Below are 27,044 nucleotides of genomic sequence, written 5' to 3' on the forward strand. Positions count from 1 at the left end.
CGCTGATGGGAGTTGTTGTTCCGCCCCACTGTTCCCACAGGTCTGATTTCAGCCCCAGATTACTTGTTGTTGATGGTTATGTGTAGCTATTGACATGGCCACAATTCTTAATTGATTGGAAAATAACCATCCAGGGGAAAACATGTGACATGGGTATCACTTGTTTGAAGTATAGCCGCTGTTGGGCTATTAAAACATGAAGTAAACGCTTGGCAGGCTTCACTGTAGCAGCATGCATGCACTGCTTCAGTGTTTTCCCTCGGTTTGTGAAAGACTTAGGTTCACAAAATATTGAAAAAAGCTAGAGCAGGTGATAAATAAATAACACTCAAAAAGCTTAAAGACTAATCTTGATACCGTTTTTTACAACTGCTTACACACCAAATCTTTACATGTCACACCATTTTTGAAACCTCTCACTCAAAGGGCAAAACCACACACCGAATCTCCAAAACCGTAAGCTATTTCTCAGCCTTTCCCTCAGTTTTCAGTTGCATGAAACACTTTTTTCAAAACACTACACACAGTTCTCTACCCAAAAATCTAAGTGACTTGCTTTCCTTTCAGCCCCAACAAAACGTAGCATCATGTTTTTTTAACTGAAACGGGTGCGTTGAACACCCTGTTGCTGCCTTTATTACCACAAGTTTACAGACACGTCTCTGCTGATTGGGTATCACCTGTGACACAGCCAATAAACAAGAGACACACCAACCAAACCAAAGAAAACACACCTCAAAGCCTGTTTAACATCGCTCCGAGGAAACATGTCGTTCAACCAGGAAACTGTAGCAAAACGATTGAACGTGCCCCAGGTCACACATTCCTCACATGTGCAAACACTAATTGCTTACAGTAAGAAGTCCACTGGGATCCAATTACAGTCATTAGATCTGAGAAAAGTTTAGTTAGGTTGCTTTCACACCTGCCTCGTTTGGTCCGTTTCAAACCAACCCTGGAGCGTTTGGTCTGATAGTCCGGACCTTAGGGCTGGTGTGAAAGTTCATCTGAACTCTGGTGTGGATCAAACAAACAAACTCTGGACTGCTTGAAAACGGGGGTCTCGATTCACTTTCAAGTGAGTTTCAGATCCATAAGCTGTTCTGAGCACACATTGCCGGTCGTCTGTGTGACATCATCAGTCTGTGTAACATCATCACCGGCTTTGTAATACTTACTTAATCTGCTCTTTATGTAGCCTATTGTATTCTGTATTCCCGTATTGTATTGAATGTGAAACTGTATGTTGTCCTGCACGCTCATGCTTTTCTTGGCCAGGTCGGGAACCTGTTCTCAACGGCCTACCTGGTTAGATAAAGGTTAAATAAAAAATAAAAATAAAAATCATTGTCTCTCTCTCGCTCTCTCCTTCACTCGCTGTCTGTCAGCTGCTCACATTGTTCGCCTTCTTCTAAAATATCAGAAACACTAAAGCAGAACCAGAAAACCCAAGACGTTATAAATATGGTGTTGCTCCATTGTTTCTGAGAGAGAAGTGTCAGCGAGTTTCGGATATTCTGTTCAATAAACAAGCGACCGTCTCGATCGTGTGACGTGTTTACAGTGTGTGGTGCATTTGACAAAGTGCAATGTGAAAGCAAACCCAACCAAATGAAAAAGGCCCCGAGTCCACTGAACTACAGGTGTAAAAGGGCCCTTAGCTTTGATGCTCACATTGATTTTACATTTATTCGGCTTAGGCGGTGCCCAAAATGGTTTGGGTGCTGCACCTAAACCTTATAACGGTAGGGAAAACCCTGTGCTCGACAGTGTCTGTGTCTCACCACGCCACATACATACATACCCTGCAACCACTTCAGTATGTATGTGAGAGCCAAAGCCGTGTCCTGACTGTGTCCGTGTGTGTTCTCTGCACACTGACAGGCAGCCACACTAGTACAGTTACTAAGTGCATGTGACTAGGTCGCCATGACAACAGAACTCCCTGGAGCATGCTGAGAGCAGAGTGACGTCACTGGTCTTTGCGTGTGTGTGTGTGTGTGTGTGTGTGTGTGTGTGTGTGTGTGTGTGTGTGTGTGTCTGTGCGTGCATGTGTGTGCACCTGCGTGTACAGTACACAGGGGGGGGGCTTGTTTAACTATATTTGTGGGGTCCCAAAACCGGGAGTCCAGTATACTTGTGGGGTCCGGACAGCTTTGTGGGGCCAAAATGCTGGACCCCACAAGTTTAAAGGTCTGTTTGAGGGTTAAGACTTGGTTTTAGGATTAGGGTTAGAATTAGGTTATGGTTAGGGTGAGGGTAAGGGTTAAGGTTAGGCATTTAGTGGTGATAGTTAAGGTTAGGGTAAGGGGCTAGGGAATGCATTATGTCAATGACGGGTCCCCACAAAGATAGTGCCACAAACCTGTGTGTGTGTGTGTGTGTGTGTGTGTGTGTGTGTGTGTGTGTGTCAGTGTGTCTGTGTGTGTGTGTGTGTGTGTGTGTGTGTGTGTGTGAGTGTGTGTGTGTGTGTGTGTGTGTGTGTGTGTGTGTGTGTCTGTGCGTGCATGTGTGTGCACCTGCGTGTACAGTACTGTGGCAATTGCTGAATTGACTGCTGTTCGTGCAGAAGCTGCAGGAGTACGCTGTGTGTGTGAGAAACTGAAACAGGAAATGAAACGCGAAGAAAAAGAAGGGAGGGAGAGAGAATAGGTAAAGCAGAAACAAAGAGGAGACTAAAGACTGTGGCGCTCACTGCTCTAATCTCTCTCCTATAACAAAGGCAGTGATCAATGTTATGCTCCATTCAGCCACTGGACTACATTGTACTGATAAACACACTCACATAGTACTGTACATATGCATGAACACACACACAATGGTTTATGCATCACACAGCTTTTTCAAATTGCAGTGTAATTTATGTATACAGCACCTTAAAAGCAAACAAGATTGCACCAAGTACTTCACAAAGAGAAAAAAAAACATGTATACAAGCATAAAACACATAGATATGCATGTCCATATAGATGTGGTGGAAAGAATATTTAAATAGAAACAAGTTGAAACACAAATTGAAACCCATAAATACAATTTCATGTACACATACACAGACAATATACACACAATATAAACACGCATGCTATTGATGGGCTCACACACAAGCAAGTGAATACAACCCTTTTGCCTCTCCATACACACATGCATCACACAGTTTTTCTTCTGACAGTATTGATTGGGGCTGAGGAGGAAACTATCTGGAGCAGATCTGTGGAAAAACTTGAACATACCACAGCCCCCAAGCTGACACGGTCATTTATCACTCACTTCCTACTTGTCGATCTGGGTCCTAATTAGCTTCCCAGGACAGTGAGGTGTGCATCCTGTGTTTAGGTGTGTGATTAGAGCTGTGAAAGTGGTATTGTTTAGGCCGTGTACTTCAATACTATGTAGCTGTCTCCATATAGACTGTCAATGCATACTTGCTTAATTAAAAAAAAATGTGTGTAATGTGTAATGTAATCTTTTATTTGACAGGGACAGTGCATATTAATTAACATTTCTGTAAATATGCCAGAATTAGCCAAAAGGCAAGTTTTCATCTGCAGTCCCTGGCCAGATGTTACAACATCTATGTACATTTATGTATTTATATTTGCACAAAAATGCAAATATAAATACATAAATGTGCACTAGAGAAAATCGCATTACATTCTCGGTTTGTAAACAACAACTAAAATCACATTTCATTGTAGTTTTAAAAAAACACCATTATCAACATAATTAAATACATCTATAGCCTATATAAACCAGACATACAAAATGAATATAAAAAAATATCAGTTTGATCAATGTTGACATCTTTGGGTTGTGACTAGCCAGTTTTTTTTGCATTTGACTTAAATGAGTGATATGATGAGGACTCTCTTATTGATTGTGGTACTGTATTCCACTGAGTCCAATGTGCTGCCCTGAAGGAAAAGACAGCCTGGCTGAATGCAGTATTTCTCAGTGGGATTGTGCAATCCCCTCTAGCTGCACTGCTAGTCTGTTGAGAGTAAATTTTGATGTAAAGAAACCAGATAGAGGGTGGGGAGCTAAGCCATGCATCATTTTGTCAACTTAACAGGCATTTTTTAACTTAATGATGTTTTCCCAGGTGAGCAGTTTAAAATAGCCCAAATAGGAGCTATGTATTGATACTGCTCAATATCTATAATTAAAGAAAAAGAACTAATGAAAGAAGGAAATTCTATGTTTTTACCAGCAGCTTCTCTCACCCACGTGTCATATATCATGTTTTGTTTAATTCTATTCCCATTGTTCATTATGTATGTAAATGAGGAAAGGGTCATTTTGAAGTGTCATTGTTTTTGGCTAATGGGGAGACCATCTCCCACACTACTCTTTGATTAAAGCACCACTCATCATATTGTATCCTTATTGGACACTAGCTGTGAGTTTTCATCTCTCTGTAATGTTAAACAGGGCACTCGCTTGGGTTTCATTAACAGCAGGAACCACATAGCTAACAACATATTAACTATTTTAAAAAGAAAAACATATTCACAGCGACTAAGTTTGTCCTTTGGCAGTTCTGGGAACTTAATAGAGTAATTTTGGTTAATTCAATTTTCAATTACATTTTATTCATAGTATCAAATCATAACGAGTTATCTCAAGACACTTTACAGATAGAGTAGGTCTAGACCACACTCTATAATTTACAAAGACCCAACAATTTCCCATGAGCAAGCATTTGGTGCAACAGTGGCGAGGAAAAACTTTACTTTTAGGCAGAAACCTCGAGTGGCCCAAACCCAGGTTCTTTGTGGGCGGCATCTGTCACTGCCGGTTTGGACACTAAACGTGTGATTGTACAAATAGGCAGCACATGAACACAGCGTATGGTTTGCTACATTTTTATATAATTTTAAACTATGTTAAAACTCCCATTAATTGATCAAAACTGATTCTACAATACTATGTCATATGAGAAAAACATGTTGACAGTATTAACGTTTATGAATGCCTTTAATTGCGTCAAGTAGTCAAGGAGTAACATTAAATGTTTAACTGTAATATTGATATTTTAAACATCAACCCAGTAACTAAACCAATCGTCCTGAATCTGGTCTGATACATCAACACCCTAGGATCAGATTCAGGCCAAGCTGAACTCTGAAGTCCAATGGGTATCAGTTTTATTGGGTCCAAGAGAAGAAAAAAAATCCTTGGTAGTCTCGCATTGCCAGACCTATCCCCACAGCGCTGCGGAGGAAGGTCTGGCTAGTCCACACAGCATTCCTGGATAGGAGACAAAACGCTATGGGTTGTTTGCATTTCTTTAAACCAATCACAATCGTCTTGGGCGGCGCTAAGCTCCGGACGCAGCTAGCGTGGCTCTGCAAAATAGTCTCGGGAAGGAACTTGTTTAGGTGTTATATTTGCACCCCGCAAAAGAAGCACCACATACAATATTAAATTAAGTTAACTGTTGACACAGTACAGTAACGTGAGCTATTTAAATGAGCTGATACATGGTTAAACGTAATTTGCTCATACCAGTGTATCATTGTGTGTATTTTGTCCTCCCAGATAGAGATTAAATGCCCTAAACATCAGTCTTTGTAAATCTTTACAATCATTCCCCGAACAAACCAAGCTGGCCTGCCTTGTTGCACGATCCAAACTTTCCTTAAAGCCATTTTCAGCGTGTAACGTTGCTCAGAGGCTCCAGTTAATGTTGCTCGATGCGACCGGAGTTTAAAGTTAACTCAAAGAAAGAGGAAAGTGAGGGACATCCGGCGGATTTCCGGCGGCACCAGAACTATCCGGTAAATGAACCATCTTCGATATAGACTAAGGCATTGGTGACCTATGTACTGTACATCTGAAGGTATAGTTCATACCTCTCTGCCCCATAGCACCAAACAACCACGGCATTTTTGTGGAGGCTGATCAATAAAAAACACTCATCTGCTTGGCCCGTTGACCGTCTCCGGCCTGCAGTCCATTATAGAACTGAAAGTAAAACTAACTAAGTAAACTAAGGGGAGAGAGTTTGAATTCCAGTCTTCCTCAACAGGAGATAGAAATACAGACAGAGTGTTTGTCTCCATTAGTCAACATTGTTCCTCTATCGAAATCCCAGTGGCAGCAGGATACCATGAACAGTAGCTCTAATTAGTAGACTTCAGCTCCTCAGCATAATGCAAACAACAAAGGATTTCTCTGTCTGCACGAAGCTGACTCACTGTAAACATGTATATGTCTATGTCTGCATGCATATGTTTGTAGACTGTTACATGTTTTGTGTGTCTTTGCCTGAAGATGTATGTGTGCGTTTGCCACTAAAATCTCTGCTGGCATTCTCTTGGATCTTTTGCAGTCGCTGTCTATTTCGGTCTCTCCCTATAAGCCTGCGTGTTTGGGTATGAATTATGCACCGCAGCGTTTGTGCTCACTGATATATCAGCTGTGATTGATTGGTGTTTTTTTCTGGGTTTTGTTTGTTATGATGTCTGCAATTCCAAAAAGGAAATTCTTCACAGTTTCCGAGGAAAACAGTCTTGTTAAAAGTGCATGTCTTTAAACATTGTGGGTCGAGAGGATTTAACACAGCACAATAAAAGAAGCATAACATTAACCAAGCCTGTACTGCAGTGAAAGGTTCTCTCTCCTCTCAGTTGATGGCTTCCACCACGTTCTGTCTTGTAATGGCATCCAAGGAAGATAGGAAATGCAGCCAATCTACAATAATGAAAGCAGTGCTGATATGTTAACTAACTAAAGTGTTATTTTCCTGCTTTTCTTTTTCTTTTCACTGTCACACTGTTTCTCCAAGCTTTACCTGCTCACTGCTGGCCATGCCACGAAAATCTAGAGAATATATCTTCAGCATGAAAGGTAATTCTTGACATTGGAGATTGTATTTTTACAAAGAAGTCTTAAAGGAATAGATCGACAGATTTTCACTTTCTTGCCAAGAGTTAGATGAGGAGATTGATAAAACTCTCAGACATGAGTGGTATCTATCTTCCCATCCAACTCTTGGCGAGAAAGCGAATGAGTGTAGTTCTTAAAAAATGTCAACCTAGTCCTCATGGTCTGCTTACTACCTTTTTCTGGGTGTTTCAGCCGCATTTCACAGTCTTCATCTGGGCAAACTCCATCAGCTGATGGAAGACTATGAGATGTTGTATAAAATATGCTCAATTTCTATTTAACATAAACAAATCCAAGAATATATCTGGATTTACTGTGAATATTTCAAATAAATGAACATTGTATAATTTGTAAGGACACCTATAAATGTAAAAATAGACTAGTTAATGTTGTTCACTACATTACCTAATGTTAAAATAATGTATCAATTAATACCATAGTTAACATGAACATTATTAGTACATGATAATTGGACGACTTAGTTAACTGTTATAAATGGTTATCCATCCATCCATCTTCTTCCGCTTATCCGGTAACGGGTCGCGGGGGTAGCAGCTCCAGCAGGGGACCCCAAACTTCCCTTTCCCGAGCCACATTAACCAGCTCCGACTGGGGGATCCCGAGGCGTTCCCAGGCCAGGTTGGAGATATAATCCCTCCACCTAGTCCTGGGTCTTCCCCGAGGCCTCCTCCCAGCTGGACGTGCCTGGAAAACCTCCCTAGGGAGGCGCCCAGGGGGCATCCTTACCAGATGCCCGAACCACCTCAACTGGCTCCTTTCGACGCGAAGGAGCAGCGGCTCTACTCCGAGCTCCTCACGGATGACTGAGCTTCTCACCCTATCTCTAAGGGAGACGCCAGCCACCCTCCTGAGGAAACCCATTTCGGCCGCTTGTACCCTGGATCTCGTTCTTTCGGTCATGACCCAGCCTTCATGACCATAGGTGAGGGTAGGAACGAAAACTGACCGGTAGATTGAGAGCTTTGCCTTCTGGCTCAGCTCTCTTTTCGTCACAACGGTGCGATAAATTGAGTGTAATACCGCACCCGCTGCGCCGATTCTCCGACCAATCTCCCGCTCCATTGTTCCCTCACTCGCGAACAAGACTCCAAGGTACTTGAACTCCTTCACTTGGGGTAAAGACTCATTCCCTACCTGGAGAAGGCACTCCATCGGTTTCCTGCTGAGAACCATGGCCTCAGATTTAGAGGTGCTGATCCTCATCCCAGCCGCTTCACACTCGGCTGCGAACCGATCCAGTGAGTGCTGAAGGTCACAGGCCGACGATGCCATCAGGACCACATCATCTGCAAAAAGCAGCGATGAGATCCCCAGCTCACCAAACTGCAACCCCTCTCCACCCCGACTACGCCTCGATATCCTGTCCATAAATACTACAAACAGGATTGGTGACAAAGCGCAGCCCTGGCGGAGGCCAACTCTCACCTGAAACGAGTCCGACTTACTGCCGAGAACCCGGACACAGCTCTCGCTTTGGTCGTACAGAGATTGGATGGCCCTGAGAAGGGACCCCCTCACCCCGTACTCCCGCAGCACCTCCCACAGTGTCTCCCGGGGGACCCGGTCATACGCCTTCTCCAGATCCACAAAGCACATGTAGACCGGTTGGGCATACTCCCAGGCTCCCTCCAGGATCCTTGCGAGAGTAAAGATCTGGTCCGTTGTTCCACGACCAGGACGGAATCCGCATTGTTCCTCTTCAACCTGAGGTTCGACTATCGACCGAACCCTCCTTTCCAGCACCTTGGAGTAGACTTTACCGGGGAGGCTGAGAAGTGTGATACCCCTGTAATTGGCACACACCCTCTGGTCCCCCTTTTTGAAAAGGGGAACCACCACCCCGGTCTGCCACTCCTTAGGCACCGTCCCCGACTTCCACGCAATGTTGAAGAGGCGTGTCAACCAAGACAACCCCTCCACACCCAGAGCTTTAAGCATTTCTGGACGGATCTCATCAATCCCTGGGGCTTTGCCACTGTGGAGTTGTTTAACTACCTCAGCAACTTCCACCAGGGAAATTGACGACAATCCCCCATCATCCTCCAGCTCTGCCTCTACCATAGAGGGCGTATTAGTCGGATTTAGGAGTTCCTCAAAGTGCTCCTTCCACCGCCCTATTACCTCCTCAGTTGAGGTCAGCAGCGTCCCATCCTTACTGTACACAGCTTGGATGGTTCCCCGCTTCCCCCTCCTGAGGTGGCGAATGGTTTTCCAGAAGCACCTTGGTGCCGACCGAAAGTCCTTCTCCATGTCTTCTCCGAACTTCTCCCACACCCGCTGCTTTGCCTCTTTCACGGCAGAGGCTGCAGCCCTTCGGGCCCTTTGGTACCTTGCAACTGCCTCCGGAGTCCCCTGGGATAACATATCCCAGAAAGACTCCTTCTTCAGTCGGACGGCTTCCCTGACCACCGGTGTCCACCACGGTGTTCGTGGGTTGCCGCCCCTTGAGGCACCTAAGACCCTAAGACCACAGCTCCCCGCCGCAGCTTCAGCAATGGAAACTTTGAACATTGTCCACTCGGGTTCAATGCCCCCAGCCTCCACAGGGATGCACGAAAAGCTCCGCCGGAGGTGTGAGTTGAAAGTCTGTCGGACAGGGGCCTCCTCCAGACGTTCCCAGTTCACCCGCACTACCCGTTTGGGTTTACCAGGTCTGTCCAGAGTCTTCCCCCACCCTCTGACCCAACTCACCACCAGATGGTGATCAGTTGACAGCTCTGCCCCTCTCTTCACCCGAGTGTCCAAAACATACGGCCTCAGATCAGATGAAACGATTATAAAATCGATCATTGACCTTTGGCCTAGGGTGCTCTGGTACCAAGTACACTTATGAGCATCCCTATGTTCGAACATGGTGTTCGTTATAGACAATCCATGACTAGCACAGAAGTCCAACAACAAACAACCACTCTGGTTTAGATCAGGGAGGCCGTTCCTCCCAATCACGCCTCTCCATGTGTCTCCATCATTGCCCACGTGCGCGTTGAAGTCCCCCAGCAGAACTATGGAGTCCCCTACTGGAGCCCCATACAGGACTCCATTCAGGGTCTCCAAGAAGGCCGAATACTCCGAGCTCTTGTTTGGTGCATACGCACAAACAACAGTCAGAGTTTTCCCCCCCACAACCCGCAGGCGTAGGGAGGCGACCCTCTCGTCCACCGGGGTAAACTCCAACGTAGCGGCGCTCAGCCGGGGACTTGTGAGTATCCCCACACCCGCCCGGCGCCTCACACCCTGGGCAACTCCGGAGAAGAAAAGAGTCCAACCCCTATCCAGGAGTATGGTTCCAGAACCGAGACTGTGCGTAGAGGTAAGCCCCACCAGATCCAACTGGTAGCGCTCCACCTCCCGCACAAGTTCCGGTTCCTTCCCCCACAGAGAGGTGACGTTCCACGTCCCCAGAGCCAGCGTCTGCTGCCCGGGTCTGGTCCGTCGAGGCCCCTGACCTTCACTGCCACCCATGTGGCAGCGCACCCGACCCCAGCGGTTCCTCCCACAGGTGGTGGGCCCATGGGTTGGAGAGAGAGGTGCCACGTAGCTTTTTCGGGCTGTGCCCGGCCGGGCTCCGTGGCAAACCCGGCCACCAGGCGCTCGCTGACGGGCCCTCCATCTGGGCCCTCCATCTGGGCCTGGCTCCAGACGGGGGCCCCGGGCTTCCTCCGGGCAGGGTCACATCATCTCTACCTCGTTTTTTCATGGGGTTTTTGAACCATTCTTTGTCTGGCCCCTCACCTGAGACCACTTTGCCTTGGGAGACCCTACCAGGAGCACAAAGCTCCAGACAACACAGCCCTCAGGTTCATAGGGACACACAAACCTCTCCACCACGATAAGGTGATGGTTCCCGGAGAAGTATAAATGGTTAGTTAATGTTTATTACTGCATTAACTAATGTTAATTAATGTATCACTTAATACATTAGTTAACATTAACATCATTAGTAAATGATAATTAGAAACTTTAGTCAACTGTTCTTAATGGTTAGTTAATGCTTATAACTGTATTAACTAATAATAATTAATGTCCCCTCATATTAAAGTGTTACCAATGTAAGAAATGGAAGCATACAGTACCATCATGTACTCTTTTAACTTCTAATTTTCTTTCTTTCTTACTTTAAGAGACTAGTCTGCAGTATGATAAGCAGCTCTCTCTGCTGTCTTCTCTCCATTTTCGCTTCGTTTTCTATTAATGGAAGTATTTTCTGAGCAGTACTCCGCATCAGATGACCTTGTTTACTGAATACTGTGGAGAACAGTGTCCTTTAGCAAGACCAAAAATATTTGAGCTTGAAAAACAAAGTTTAGTTTAGTAAAATTTGGTTTTAAGTACTGTAGATACATTTCGTTTTTATTATCAATGTATTTTTTGGTGAAACCTAAAACAGTGAGCCAGAAATAGCTCATTTTAATGAGGGAGGTTAGCCCATTCTGTGCTTGCTTTTATTAAGTCACTGACTTTCTCTCTGCATGCTTGGTCCTCTGTTAATGCTAAATGGATACCACCGTTTTATTGATAAGTGGGTCAAACAGTGCTTTTACTAATTACCTTCACAGTCATATTCACTATCTTAAATATACAGTAACCAGGGGTCACAATATTCTAAGTACAAAATCACGGACTGCCAGGAGGCTGAATGGAAAAGTACTGTCTGTCGACCTGCTAATCTGCCAGACAATCACGCGTCAAATCAGTAAGCCGTTCAGACAGTAAAACAGTCGGTCAGTCAGTCAGCCATCATGTCTCTTAGGCCTACTGGTGAGTCAGCAGTAGGGCTGCATGATATGAGGAAAATATGCGATAATGTTGTTGAATATCGCGATAACGATATTACTTGCGATAAATAAACATACTGTATATTAAATTTTACTTACTTCTGCATTTCTGCTGCTTTCAGTATTCTGCTAAAATACAACAAACTGCATGTTGAATTTAAAACAAATGAAAGGAAATCATTTCCAACATTTTATTGAGCAAATATGAACATTGAATTGAACATTAAAGACACAACTAAGAAAAGAATGACAGTTACATTTTAAAGTGCAGTTTTCTGCTGATAAAAAATCTCTGACTGTCTTTTGCAATATGTCGCAGCCTGTTGCGATATTTGTCGAAGAGTTTTGCGATATGTTGCAGCCTTTCGCGATATGTGTTGCAGCGTTTCGCGATATGTGTTGCAGCGTTTCGCGATATGTTGCATCGTTTTGCGATATGTTGAAGCCTTTCACGATACGTCAAAGCCTTTCGCGATATGTGTCGCTGAGTTTTGCTATATTGCAGCCTTTCATGTTATGTTGCATCTTTCATGATATGTCACAGCCTTTCGCGATGTGTTGCAGCCTTTCACAATATGTCGCAGCCTTTCACAATATGTTTATCGCCCCAGTTAATATTGCAGTGACGTAAAAAAAAAAAATATAACGTATTGTGCAGCCCTATAGTCAGGAGGTCCTTTCTTCATCTCTCACCCAGATAACCAGCCAACCCACACAAGAAGAAGTCGATCAATAGCAAGTCAGTCATCTCACTAAATGGCAACTGTTCTGTCACAACATGAATCATTACTGTACACAAAGGTTTAGACTGTACAGAAGAAGATTACTAGGGCGGAGGCAACATTAATTATTGTTGTTCTGATATAGATGTGCTATTCAGAGCTATGCCTGTCAAACATAAGAGTCTCATTTTGGGAGAAAATAGAATGGTGTTACAAATATCTCATATAGTGTTGTTCTTGAAAAGATAAAAGAACAGACCCTGGATGCAAAATGAACAAATGACATCCATTTGTTTAATTGGGACAAAATAAGCTAATTAAGTATAGCAGCATTATCTTGCTCTTTTAACTTTAGAGGCTTAACAACGTTCGGTTTTTTTTGTCATTTAGATGAATACTAATCTTCCTGTGTGTTAAAGGGTAACTACCGCTGCAATCAGCAGCGGCGAAACAAGCCACAATGTAAGTTAATAGGGCAATTTTGAAGCTTGTACTTACCTTCACAAAAGTGTTTGTTTTGCCACTGACGCTGTAACCGGCAGCCACACGCTGGGCTGAAATGTAACCCTATGGGGCAAATGTTCATTGTTAATTTGGTCCACTTAAAGTGTTGTTTTGCCACTGAAAGGCTCAGATTATTATTCTAAGTGTCTGACAACATTATGGAAAGGATTTCTAAGGAGGCCAACCTTTCTGTTAAAGAGTAAGATCCTTTTTTTAATCATAAAAACATCCGAGAAATTGCGTTCGCTAAAGCCACCAGAATCCATGTAAATAAAAAGTAATTTTAGCATCGTAAAATACACTTCATTCAAAGTCAACAGAAGCAAAATAAAACTATAAAAACCCATTTTGGGTCATCTTACCACTTTTCCAACCATCACAACTCTAGTTTAGGTTGAAATAAACACATAGTTTACTGATTTACATGTGAAAATGTGTTGGCAAATACACACTAAAAGTATGTTCTTTTTAAATGGAGTCATGTGGGTTCAGCGCTGTTGAACAGAAAGGTCTTAAAGAGGTTTTTAAAAGGTCTATCTCTGTAGGGATCCTTTCTATAATGTTGTCAGACACTTAGAATAATAATCTGAGCCTTTCAGTGGCAAAACAACACTTTAAGTGGACCAAATTAACAATGAACATTTGCCCCATAGGGTTACATTTCAGCCCAGCGTGTGGCTGCCGGTTACAGCGTTCACGCTTAATACTGAACTAATTTCAAAGATTGTTGTTCCCATCAGTCACTTACACACAAAAACATAGGGAAATAGGGTCCAGAGGCCTGTACTATGAATCAAGATCAACTTTCCCTGGATTTAATTCAGTTACCCAGCTTCACCAAATCTAACAACACGGTCCCACATAAGCTGTCTCACAACGGTGGTTATCAACTAGTAATAAATTATCGTAGTACAGGCCTCAGGTTGAAAGAACCCGAAATTACCCTTTAACACGTGTGTACAACATATGGTGAGTTTCAACTGGATGGTTTGATGGATCATGGAGTCATTGTGTCTTGCTGTAGATGTGACACTGTGTTGAGGGTGTTGTGCTGTTGCTCTGCTGGTCCCTGTGGGGTATTTGAGGTTACACTGAGGTCAACACTCTCTTTGTGTCTTCCTAAACCCCTGACTGTTGTCATGAATGAGTGAATCTATTCATTATTTATTCATGCTGGTGGAGCTAATGCCCCCCACTGTGGCTTGTGTTGGTGTTATAGTCGGTTTAAAAAACATTCAAGGACTATAATTTCTGGTGAAGTCATCTGTGGGCAGGAAGAAAATAAGATTGTTTAAACAGCAGATTAGTTTTATATTGGCTGTCGTCAGTGGTGGAAGAAGTATTCAGATCCTTTACATAACTAAAAGTACTAATGCATCGACAAGTGACTGGCTTTTGCCAACATCAGCCTGAAGAGAAACTCTGTGGCAGATAGGATTTCATACTGGATTTTTTGGCTTCACTTTTGTACAGTGGGAGGAAGTGGAGATGTGGACACAGTCTGTAGCTGTGTTCAAAACCGTTCCCTCATTCACTCACTCACTATTCCCTATATAGTGTTTATTAACCCTCTGAGGACAAAAGACGCTTCGGCGAGTCCAAGCGATGTTTGACAACACTCCTATGCAAGAAGCGATATTACAAAATTTCATTTTAGACATTTATTTACTATAAGAGATTTGAGAAATATGTTTGCCTTTGGGCCAAATTATCTCTGTACACATTGCTCTGGAACAATTTTGGGCACCACTATACAGAAAGCTGAGTTTATTCTGAACATTTTGATATGAAACACATCATATCAGGTTAAATGCAAATACCCTAAAAAGGAGAATTCAAGACGATATCAAAAAATGCCCTCAGACCTCAAAGGGTTAAATAGTGAACTATATAGGGATACGAGATGTCGGACACTCACTGAAAACATCGCTGCGTCAGTACATGCACCGGTTATTTGTGTGACGGAGGCGGGCGCGCCCAGCATCATGTTAACAAACCGAAACAAAAAGACTTCTAATACGTCCCTGAAACAAACCGAGCACTCAGGAGAATAGTAAAAGGTTTTATATATGTTGCATGTTACATTTCCACTGTTTAGAAATGAAAGCCCACACCAGCCTTCCTTTTCTGCATCTTCTGCTCCTCGGGGAAAACACGCCCGTGTTGCATTGTGGTATATGCTAGAGGATGGATACCCGAACCGAGGGCTGGGTTCGGACAGATATTTAGAAATGATGTTGGGGTTCGGGTCGAGCTCGGTCACATCAGCGCGATAAGGCATTGAATATTTTAAATTTAAAAAATCGTATTATGTAGGTGCGCGCCTGTGTTAACATGCGCTTGTTGCCCAATGTGCGCTGTTGACATTTCCGAATGTCTTCCTACAAACGTACATGTGTCATTAGTATAACAAAAAAATGAGATTTTAAATGATGGGACAGAAATATCTTAATGCCTGTCAGGCTCGGGGCGGGCTCGGGGCGGGCTTGGTTACTGCTCTGTCAGATGTGGGCCGGGCTCGGACAGAAAAATGCAGCCCGATCCGGACTCTAGTATACGGGAGTAATATGTAGGGTACATCGTATATACCTTCAAACTAGCAGTGCATTGTGGGTATTTTATAGTGGACTATATAGTGAATGAAATTAACTGTGGAGAATTCTAACACAACTTAAAAATGGCGAACACACTATATAGGGCAGTATTTCCGTGATAGGGAACGGTTTCCAACACAGCTTATGTGTCAGAGGTATTAATAGGAATGGAGATTGATTAATTTTGCTACGGAGCGTGTGTGGACGGAGGTTGTTTTTGCTTCAAAATGATGTTTTAAAATGAGAATGTAGTAGTGCAGATGTAGCCTCAGTGAACCACATTGCTGTTGAATATTAATGCTTGTTTTACTTTGATAGATCCGGTGTAATCTTCATTTGGATTGTATTCAGTACACTAAAGGTTGGATGGGCAGTAGCTATGTTAAAAACCCAGATGCCCTATCTAAAGACAAAACACACAAACAGAACACTTTTGTTTTGGCTGTGGACATACAAGAACCACTGGGAATGTATGTTCAGTATGCATTCACATACATGGAAATTTACAAGGTTTGTTTTGCTCGCAGCGTGCTTACATCAGAGTGAATCAATCACTGATCGCCTCTTGTTCCCCCCCCCCCCCTTCCCCGTTTCCTTCCTCTGTTCTTTCTATCGATTAGTTCACTTTCTCCAGGTCCCGAGGAAACGGTGACGTTTGATGGCCACCCCTTTTCGAGGTCGTTGGAGTCCCCGCAATCGTAGATCCATCATCAACAGAAAAGCTCTCACCATGGAAACCCCCTACCTCCAGACTGCGCTCCTTGACCCCCCCTGTAGAGGGTCCAATTGCTGAAGGAGGATTAGTGATACTGAGACAAGCTCGCCTGTGAAGATAAAAAACACCCAAAAAAACACCCAAACCATGTAGTGTACCTCTCTCCAAGGAGGGGGGAGGGTCTCAGTTGAGTCTGATTTATATTTTTTATATATTTCTGTTGACGTAATCGCTGGAACAGATCTGTGTGGCATATGTGGTTGTGTACATACACTGTAAAAAAAAAAAAAAAGATGGATAATGTGCTGGTAGAAAATTACCAGTAACTTTTCCGTTAAGTTTACAAACATTTCTATGAATCCAAAAACTGAAAATCTGTCAATTTACAGTATATCCTCTGTACCTTTTAACGAACATTTCTGTTAATCTAAAAGAAATCTAAATACGGAAAAACACCTGTGAAAAATCATTACAGAAAATTCCTTCATATTAAGACGCTACATTAGCCCGTATTTCTACGGACTTTTCTAACAGCATAGGCTAGCTTGCAAGGCGAGGCGAGCCTGACAGAGGAAGACAAAGAGAGAGAGAAAAGGATAGAGATGGTCCTCCACACCACCCCTTACTCCAGTGCCTGCCTGCACTTCCTGGACGGCTTGTCATGGAGCCTGGTGTTCCCCTGCTACTGGCTCCTGGACCGGCTCCTGGGCTCCTGCGTGGCAACCTCGCTGGAGAAGCGCCAACGCTCCCAGGACCCCTGCTCCTTCCTCACCCTGTGTGTCGTAATCTCAGCGCCCCTTTACCTGCTCCTTCTCCTCGCCTCGCTGCCCTTCGCCCTGCTGGGCTTCATCATCTGGGCTCCCCTGCAGGCCGTCCGCCAGCCATACCTGTTCACCTACCGCAGGTTAGTCTGGACCTTGATGAAGTGCCACTTTTTTTTTTTCTACTTCTAGTTTTAAATATAGGGCTGCAACTAGTCTCACATTGTAATGGCTCCATCTCTGCTTAACAATAAATCAGAGATGAAAACTGTCGTGTTTTTAGAAGGTGGAAGGCGACTGAGTACCCAAAAGATGCTAGAATGAATAGCTGTGGATGCCGGGAGGGGCCCATAAAGAATTACTCTTTCTACACGGCCCAGAATGTTGTGCTACACCCCTGTCAAAGATATTCAGTTTACTGTCACAGAGGAGTGAAGAAACTAGAAAATATTCCCATTCAAGAAGCTGGAATCAAAGAATTTCCATTTGTCTTTCATAAAAGATGACTGTCAACGATTCATGGATTATTGCTGATCAATTTAATAGTTGACAACTAATCGATGAATCGATTAATCTGTGCAGCTCTAGTTTTCAAGTAATGTAACAAATAAGACATTAAACAAGTGGAAGTTTAGTGGAAGTGTTTCTATAATATTACTATCGAGTATCTGCACACACGTGTGTTACGTGTTATTCAGGGCTTTAACTATCACTGTGTGCCCATGTTTTAATCTCTCCCACAGGTGTGGGTGATGAATTATAAACATTATACAGTTTCTCTTCCAACCCATTGTCCATTTTGCTTTTCTACTGCATGCACAGTAAAACACTTGTAATGTGTAATGTGAAAACAAAAGACTTTAACCCAGGAAATGCATGTTCCTTGGGAGTGTTTTAATACAAACCTCGATCTTTTTCCTAAACTTAACTAGTGGTTTCGGTGCCTAAACTCAACTTTCGTTGCCGCGTAACGCTCACCTTTTCTTGCTTAAACTTAACTGTAATCTCCGCCCAAACGACCAGCAGCTCACGGTGCTCTGTACCCGGCTCACAGTCACCTATTCTCTGGCAGCTGAACCACCAACTACAGCTGATACAATGGAGCACCATGCAGCACACTGTAGCCGGTGTCACAGAGCTCTGTAGGGGTTTCAACAGCTAGCAACTAACGCTCTGTAGAACAGAGCTCTGTAGTAGATATCACGTGACCAGCCGGTGGTCTCCTAGTTTTCGTATGATATAATACGTTTTCGTGTGCATAACTTTTCTTAGATATCATACGAACCCGTTCATGAGAATGTGTTGGGATAAACACACCATTTACGTAGCCATCATTTGTTTTTGCATCTGATTTTCAAACTGGCTGTTCTGTGAACAGCCCCGTTTCATTGTCCATTTTCTCCTAAACTACGCATCAAAATGGGTTTCTGAATTTATCTGAGCTGAGAAATAGACCATTCAGTTGCAGAGTCATGCTTCATTTTATATCTACAGTGCCAGTTGTTCCCAAGGTTTGGAGATTTCAAGAGGCAGAAAATGGAGTCATTATCTACTGTAAATAGTTTGTTCATTGGTCGTGCCTCCAGCTGCTGCCAGGCTCAATTAGGTCCCAGCGGGTGTCTGGTTATCCTAACACACACCCAAGTGGCTACCCACCATAACCACAACTTTGAAGTACTGTATTTAGCTCTGTTTGCGGTGAAAGAGCAGCCCTCTCTCCCTGGAACTTCCTCGTGGCACGCATAAATGTGACAGACTGTGACAGATGTTATCTGCGTTTGTATCCAGTAACTAGACTAGACCAACATTAATGTGGTAATGGTTTATTGAATGTTATGGGTACTACATTTTTAGCTATATTGTGAGATATTGTGAGATATTGCACAACTAACATATTGCCCAACCCAAATAGCCCTACATTTGCACAAATGACACATCCATAATTTAAGATCACAAGCAAGTGATCCTGATGGAGCGAGTCAGTAGAGAGGATAAGTGTCAGATTTGAGTAGAAAAACAATGAAATGAAAATAACATTTTGGTTAAATGGACAACAGAAAAGGATATGAAGATAAGAAAGAAACCAGTTGGAAAAGTAATGCCATCTGTCACCATTATTGTAAGTTAGTGCAGACAATATCCCACCTTACTATCTAGATGGAAATGCATAAAGCCTCTCAAAATAAGGCCACATTTTTTTTGTTTTAAACGGGAAAGTTATTCCCTACGACATAACCAGAATATACCGATACAGTATGTGGGGGCTCCTCCTTGTAAACTTGAGGCAAATCCATCTACCCCAACATCATAAAGTAGGAGTTGTCTGACATCACAGAGTCTATATCCACGACCTTCCACTTCCGGGATTGCTCCGGTGCCGCCGGAAATTCCACCGGATGTCCTTTTTTCGGCCGGATTTCCGTTTCCTTCCTCTTCCTTTGTGTTGGCGTTCTAACCTCTGGTGGATTTGTGAGGACTATGGTTAACTGCTCCTCAGATCTCTGCAGGGTAAATCCAGACAGCTAGCTAGACTATCTGTCCAATCTGAGTTTTCTTTTGCACGACTAAAACTACTTTTGAACGTACACATGTTCCACCAAAACAAGATCCTTCCCGAGGCTATTTTGCAGAGGCACCGGGGCTCCGGCAATTGTGATTGGTTTAAAGAAATGCCAATAAACCAGACCGCGTTTCTCTCCCATCCCGGAATGCTGTGTGGACTAGCCAGACTGTCCTCCGCGGCGCTGTGGAGGAGGGTCTGTGAAACAATTGAATGTGGAAAAACACTTTAGGAACCAGAGCCGTTCAAAAAGTGGGCGGTCAGCCTTGAGCTCTATAGGGCCACCGTGCTGCTATAATGTTGTATTAAAAGGGTGGGGGAAAACATAGCATCTGTCTGACTTGATAAGAGTATTTTGTTGCTTACCTTGTGCAGACCAGACAAAGCGCAGGCCGAGCAGGGCCAGGCTGGCCCGGGGGGTGTTGGTATCGGGGAGTGGAGGGCGCAGGGCAGGAGCTTCTGTTTCTGCAGTGCCAACGTCTGCCTGCTGCCTGACTCCCTGGCCAGGTTCAACAACCTGTCAGACACCCACCGGAGAGCTCGCGAGGTGGGGAAGAGGATCCGCAACGGGGCCAGCCGGCCTCAGATTAAAATCTACATCGACTCCCCCACCAACACTTCCATCAGGTGAGCGGCACATTCACTCTGCTCAGTAATACCAATCTAACTCATGATTTTTTCCTTTCTACTTTTCTTTCCTTTTTTTCTTTCTGTCTTTCTTTCTTTCTTTTTTCTTTCCTAATTTCTGTCTCTTTCTTTCTTCCCCTCTTTGTGTCTTTGTTTTTCTTTCTTCTTCCTTTCTTTCTTTTTTCTTTCTACCTTTCTTTTTTCTTTTTCTTTCATTCTTTCTACCTTTCTTTCTTTCTTTCTTTCTTTCTATCTTTCCCTCTCTCTGTGCCTGTCATCAGTGTGGTGAGGTGGGCTGATTTTAAGTGAATATCTTTTTTTTCAGTTTTCCCCTGTACTGGTGTTTTTTTTAAGTGAAATGTTTCTAAGTCTTTCTTTCTTTCCTTCCTCCTTTCTTTCTTTCTGTTGTGAACATCAGTGCGTTATCCTTCAGCAGCCTTGCCACAGGTTTCCGCCGTACCTCCTCTCTGGACCAGCGCCCGGACCAAACACACACCACCAACGGCCCAGCCGACCCCGAAGCCGAATGCCCAATTCACCCCTCAGTTGCCACCGACTGCCCCGTGCACCCCCCCGCAGGAGACCAGGGCTCCTCCGAATGCCCTCTGCACCCAGACGGAGGAGACACGGCAGCAGACTGCCCCCTCCACCCTGCAGGGACTACCAGCAGCTCAGACTGTCCCGTTCACACCTCAGGGGAGGCTTCCGACTGCCCCATGCACTCCACAGGGGCTCAGAGTGGCCAGGGCCATCCCGACTGCCCCATGCATGGGGACGGGACCCAGACAAAACCATCGTCAGACTGCCCGATGCACACCTCAGGGGTTCAAATCAGCATCAGCGCCCCAGAGCCAGACCCACAGGAAGAGGAGGCCAGAACAGGGAACCATCGGCCTGGGGAGCAGGCAGGGGGAGACACAGGCAGCATGACCGCCTCCAGGGAGTCACTCGCCCGTTACCATGGCGGGGACACTGGCGTGGGGATATCCTCCAACAACACTCTCTCTCACGTCCCACGCACGTCCATCTTCAAGCGCCCCGGGCGAAAACGCCGCCACGGAGATGAGACATTCGACCACGAGATCTCTGCCTTTTTCCCCGCCAACTTGGATTTCCTGGCTCTGCAGGAAGTGTTTGACCACGGGTCGACGACTAGACTGCGGCGCCAGTTGCATCGCTACTTCCCCTACGTGCTGAGCGATGTGGGCCGGTACGGCTGGAAAGGCTGCTGCTCGAGGTTCAAGTTCCTGAACAGTGGACTGATGCTGGCCAGCCGCTACCCGATCCTGGATGCACGGTTCGAGTGCTACCCCAACGGGAGGGGGGAGGACGCACTGGCAGCCAAGGGGGCACTGTTTGCCAAGGTCAGAAATGTTACTTTAACTTCCCTCTATCTTCTCTTTTTCTTGTTTTGGCTGTTCTGATGCACAGTGCAAATTCCAGTCATGTTGCAACTTGTTGTTACAACAAAAATGAACACTTTTTTGACGTATTTAACCCTCTGAGGTCTAAGGGCATTTTTAGATTTCTTCTTGAATTCTTGAAAACTTTTAAAGGTATTTGTATATGATCCCCATGTGTTTCATATCAAAATGTTCAGAATGAACACTTTCTGTATAGTGTTGCCCAAAATTGTTCCAGAGCAATGTGTACAGTGATCATTTGGCCCTTCAGCGGAAATATTTCTTAAGTCTCTTATGAAAACACACCTTCACTCAAATTTTTTGGTGCTTGAAATGAGAAATAGTAAATGTCTAAAATAAAAATGTTGTAATATCGCTTTTAGAGTAGTGCGTCTTTTGTCCTCAGAGGGTTTGTGCTTTTTTCGAGGTTTTTAAAGCTTTTTTTGACGTTTGTGGAACTTTTTCTTTTAACTAACACTATTTTATACACCACTAACACCAACTTATTGCAACTAGTTTTACACTTATTTTTGGAATTCATGGTCAATAAACCTCCTATAGGCTATATGAAATTATGCCCACATTTTGAGTAAAAAAAAAAAAAAAAGAAGAAGTATGAATTATTTTGAGTAGTTAAGATCAGAGGAACATATGTTGATGGACTGTCGAAGTGAAGTCACTGTTTTGAAACTTTTTAAAAATTTTCTCCAGTGCTTTAAAACTGAATAAAACACCCACGATTCAACTGATCATTAATTGTACATGCGAAGAACGTTGTATGGAACCATCCATGTATTTTTGGGCAATTTGGTTGAAAGAAACCCAGATTTCTGATATAAAAAAAACTTTGAAAATGGGTCAAATTTGACCCGAGGACAATAGGAGGGTTAAAGAAATATTTCGACATTTTAGAAAATGTCTTTCCAAAAGTTGGCTTCAAATATTGATACCCCTCTCAGATTTGATGATCAGTCTTCTCATCTAACTCTTGGCAATGAAGCAAATTAGTGCATTTCCCAAAATGTCAAACTATTGCTTTAACCCTCTGAGGATGAAAGACGCATCATCAGTTAAGGTTTGTTTTCAAAAAGAGATTTGAGGAATTTCAAAAAGACAATATCAACGTTTTAGCTTTAGTGCAAAATTATCTCTTTACACATTGCTCTAGAAAAAATGTGGGCATCACTACACGGAAAGCTGAGTTTGTTCTGAACATTTTGATGTGAAACATATGAGGATTGGTTTTATGCAAATACCTTAAAAATGTAAATGTAAGAAGATGTGTGACATCACCCTTAGACGTCCGGGGATTAAAGAATGACCAAGAACATTTTTTTCCCTGCAAGCAGACGCGCGGGAAGTCATTTTCGGCACGGGGTGCTGGCGGGGGGGGGGGTCTACCTCTGTCTCTCCCCTCCCCTCGTTGAAGTACAGCTGAGCTGACAGTGCGTACTGCACAGTGAACTCAGAACAATGAACAGCGAAGTATGTGACAAATTCTAAAAAGGTTTGCGCTCTGGAGTTCGGCTGATAAACTCTGCCATGAGACCCTGAATATCAGACCATCCAAAATGTCTTTGTGGATGCGAAGCAGTGCGGTATGTGAAAGTCTACTTTGAGTGATAGTGCTACGGAGCCAGGTTTTCAGGCGGCAAAGAGCTGAGAAAGACCTTTCGGAGCCAGCAGTAGACACTGGTAAACAGGCACAAGTGGATCAGCTGTTCCACGGTGAAGAGATCAGCTGTTCCACCCTGGTGAAAAGCCCTCTTGTTACTAAAATTATCCCTCTCTTCATCCCACACCTCAAACATGACATACAAAATGCCGTGGAACAGAAACAACAACCAGAGATATTTATAAGTGATCATTTTATTGTCATCGCAGTTTGCTAACAGGGGGTGCTGCAGCACCTCCAGCACCCTTACTTCCCGCGTCCCTGCCTGCAAGTACACACAGGGGCCCTAAAGCACTGTAATACTTTCAATCACATTCTACATACATGAAAAAATGTAATTACTGCTCCAACAACTTTAAGACGGACAATCTTTTTTTGTCGTTTTGCCATAGTTTCATAAAGTAGTTTCAGAATCATTCTCGCTAAAAGGTCAGTGCAGAGACCAGTTTAAGAAATGTCAGGACTAATATCCGAGTCTATATTAAGACAGCGTTACTTTGTGTCGGCTTTGACAAGACTGCAGAACAATGATTATGACTCAAAAGAATTAAGACAATTTAACATTCTCTCCTCAACGTCTTTTTAATGAGATTGTAGATGTAACAGGGGAAAATATCCTTTTTTTCCCCCATCTCATTTCATTTCAAACTGAGCCAAATTAGAACTAAATGTCACTGTGGACCTCGTTTAATGCCTACCCTGCAGCAGAAATGTGTCTAAGCTCTGGTCGCTGCTTGGTGCCTTTTCAGCTGAAAGCTCATCTTGTCATCTCTGACGCCGCTATCTGTAACTTCGGCAAGGCGGTAATTGAATCTGCCCATTAAGTCTATTTATACTAAATTAAATTATACATTTGTGTAAGATGTTGTGTGTGTGTGTGTGTGTGTGTGTGTGTGTGTGTGTGTGTGTTCTTGTTTAACTATATTCGTCGGGTCGAAAAACTGGGAATACAGTATACTTGTGGGGTCCGGACAGCTTTGTGGGGCCAAAATGCTGGACCCCACAAGGTTAAAGGTCTGTTTGAGGGTTAAGACTTGGTTTTAGGATTAGGGTTAGAATTAGGTTATGGTTAGGGTGAGGGTAAGGGTTAAGGTTAGGCATTTAGTGGTGATGGTTAAGGTTAGGGTAAGGGGCTAGGGAATGCATTATGTCAATGACGGGTCCCCACAAAGATAGTGCCACGCGCTATGTGTGTGTGTGTGTGTGTGTGTGTGTGTGTGTGTGTGTGTGTGTGTGTGTGTGTGTGTGTGTGTGTGTGTGTGTGTGTGAAAAAGAGCGTGAAAGAGAGACTAAAATGACCTGCCAGCTGTCTGCGTTAATTAGATCTCCGTGCTGTAGTATGGCAAAGGCACCAAATGCAAAACATTTTTTTCCTGCTGTAACAACTTTGATACACCAGTATGCTTAATAACCCATTGAAGACCCCTGCCTTAGAGAGAAAAGGCCGTAGTGCACTGTGTAGCGCTTATAAACACAATGTGCAATGAATCAGTGATGAAGTGAGTTGTGGTTGTGTATGTGCGTGCGTGCTTGAATGCGTGCGTGCGTGCGTGCGTGCGTGCGTGCGTGATGAGTGTTGACAGTCTGTGAGTTCATTAATCAGCCACGTACTATGCCTGTCGCAGTGTGAGTCTGGATCGGATCCAATTCCCACTGGGATGGATCGGCTTTATGTGACCTGATGCCGATGACGGGTACCCGTATGTATGTGCAAAATGTGATTGTGTCCATACATGCCCTTACATATACAGTACCAGATCTAATAAAGACACACTCGATCACGGCTTGCATGCTGACTGACAGTCTCCCTGTTTGCCCTTTTGCCTGTCACTGCCATTTACAAGCTGGCCTCACACCCCTGTTTCACCACCTTCTTGTATATGAGGTCGTTCCAGGGCCCTGTGACAAGCTGGCTGTCGGCCAGCTGGCAGGTACATGTCTCAATGCAAGCTGCTTCTACTGACAACTGACAGGGAAGGAAAGCAAACAATGTGAAAACAAAATGATTCTCCAGGTAATGCTAATTTAGACCCACATGTCTCCCAATCCAGCATGATTGACATGCGCCAAGAGTGGCCAGTGCCCCGTTAATATTAAGCATAGACCGCCCTCTGGCCCCCGTAACTTTGTTAAATATTTTCATACATTTTGAACCACACCTTTATCCCCAAAGAGGGGATATAATGAATGCGTAGTGATAAATAAAAGGTAAACTCTGATTGAGTATTCTTGTGTGGAACCTATGGAGGGTTTTTGGTATGTAACCCTTGTGCTTAATATATTTGGTACCCCTAAAATTGCATGTGGCCCCAGCCTGGCCCCTCCATTTGAAATGGTCTAGAACCGCATCTGACAATCGGCTTCCCAGGGTTGTTTACCCAAAACACCTTTTATACTGTAGATTGTTTTCCGTCACTCTCGATTTTTTTATTCCAAATGAGCTACCGCTGAATAATAGGCTGAGGCTTGTATTACTAAAAAGCATTTTGGTGGGATTGATTGGAATTCGTTGCTTGCTGGAGCAGAACCCTTTTCGTTTTATGCTGCGTTTTTTTTTTTTTTTTTACTGCACATCCTATCCCTGTACCATGAGCAAAATAGCACAAAATGGACACATTTGAGACTGTCATTACCATAAACGTAATTGTCAAACATCTAGAAACAACCCATTGTGAGTGTGAAAGTTCATTCTCAACCTTGGGAATAGGGATTAATAAAATAATCTTTAATAAAGATAGACTTAATAGGTTTTTTTCTTCAGATTGCATGGTCTTTATTTGCAGATTAAGATTGGTCAGTTGTTGCAGAGATGGTTCAGTTAAGCAGGATAAATGTCCTAAATGTGTAGTCAACCAATCAGGTTGCCTGGTCAGATCTGTTGCATATAATTGAATTACAGCACCTAAATGATCCTACAGCGACGGAGACGGTAACCACTGTCTGTGGTCAGAATGTGACTGTCCTCCTTGATCTTTGAGCCATGTTGTGTGCCATGCTCGCTCCCAACCATCAATATTAAAGGAGCTTTTAGAGCAGGGATGTCAAACTCAATTTCACTATGGGCCACACAGGAAAATGAGAACCACATTACGGGCCAGACATGTCTAGTTTATTGACATGCTTTTATTTTGAAAAAGTCAAATATCTTTGACCTTATTATTGCATGTCTCATATAGCTTTGGTCGACATAAAGCCCTAAAAAAATCAGCAAAATAGTTCTTTAGCCATCATGGAGTTTAGCAAATCAAGCAAAACAATGATTACATTTTTAAAAGCCGGCTACCACACAGCCAACTCACAGCAACCTGTTTCACAGGTCTGAATTTGCAAACTGACCAGTTGTGTGAGATTTTCAGAGTCTCAAAGTCTGCAAATCTGCCCAATTCTGCTTTGAGTGTCGAGTAATTGCTGTTTCGAAAAACAGATTCCTGTCTTTTTGGTTTGGTGCACATCTAGGCTCGCCAAAATTTATTAAAAACTAAATTGATGTGCGGGCCCGATCAAAATTTGCAAGTGGCCGGGTTCCGTCCGCGAGCATGAGTCAGACATGTGTTTTAGAGAAACGCTGTTTATATCTCACTACTGTATGTTGTGTTCCGACTACATGTTGTTGTTCTCATCAATAAAACATTGTTCAACATTGGCTGTTGCTAGCCCTTCCTTAATTCTCGCAGCCAGCTGCAGGCTTTCATGTGCCGGCTGTTCGAATCCTTGCCCCTTCTCCATTCTCTAGACATCTTGGCAGCCTTCCAAAGGCAGCATCTTTTTTGTGAACCCTCGCTTCCTCTCCATGAACTTT

The 27,044-nt window shown here is 43.7% G+C and overlaps 1 protein-coding gene across 1 annotated transcript in view; it reads left to right on the forward strand.

Moving 5' to 3' along the window:
* Positions 1–27,044, forward strand: part of smpd3 (sphingomyelin phosphodiesterase 3) — a 76,012-nt gene that overhangs the window by 22,842 nt on the left and 26,126 nt on the right. The window contains exons 2-4 of the mRNA XM_031285348.2: positions 16,125–17,123; positions 19,916–20,167; positions 20,586–21,531. Of these exons, the coding sequence (XP_031141208.1) occupies positions 16,822–17,123; positions 19,916–20,167; positions 20,586–21,531 (1,500 nt within the window). The 5' untranslated portion in view covers positions 16,125–16,821. The remainder of the gene's footprint in view (positions 1–16,124; positions 17,124–19,915; positions 20,168–20,585; positions 21,532–27,044) is intronic.

This window comes from Sander lucioperca, chromosome 7 (genome assembly GCF_008315115.2).
Source record: "Sander lucioperca isolate FBNREF2018 chromosome 7, SLUC_FBN_1.2, whole genome shotgun sequence".
Taxonomy (NCBI): Eukaryota; Metazoa; Chordata; class Actinopteri; order Perciformes; family Percidae; genus Sander; species Sander lucioperca.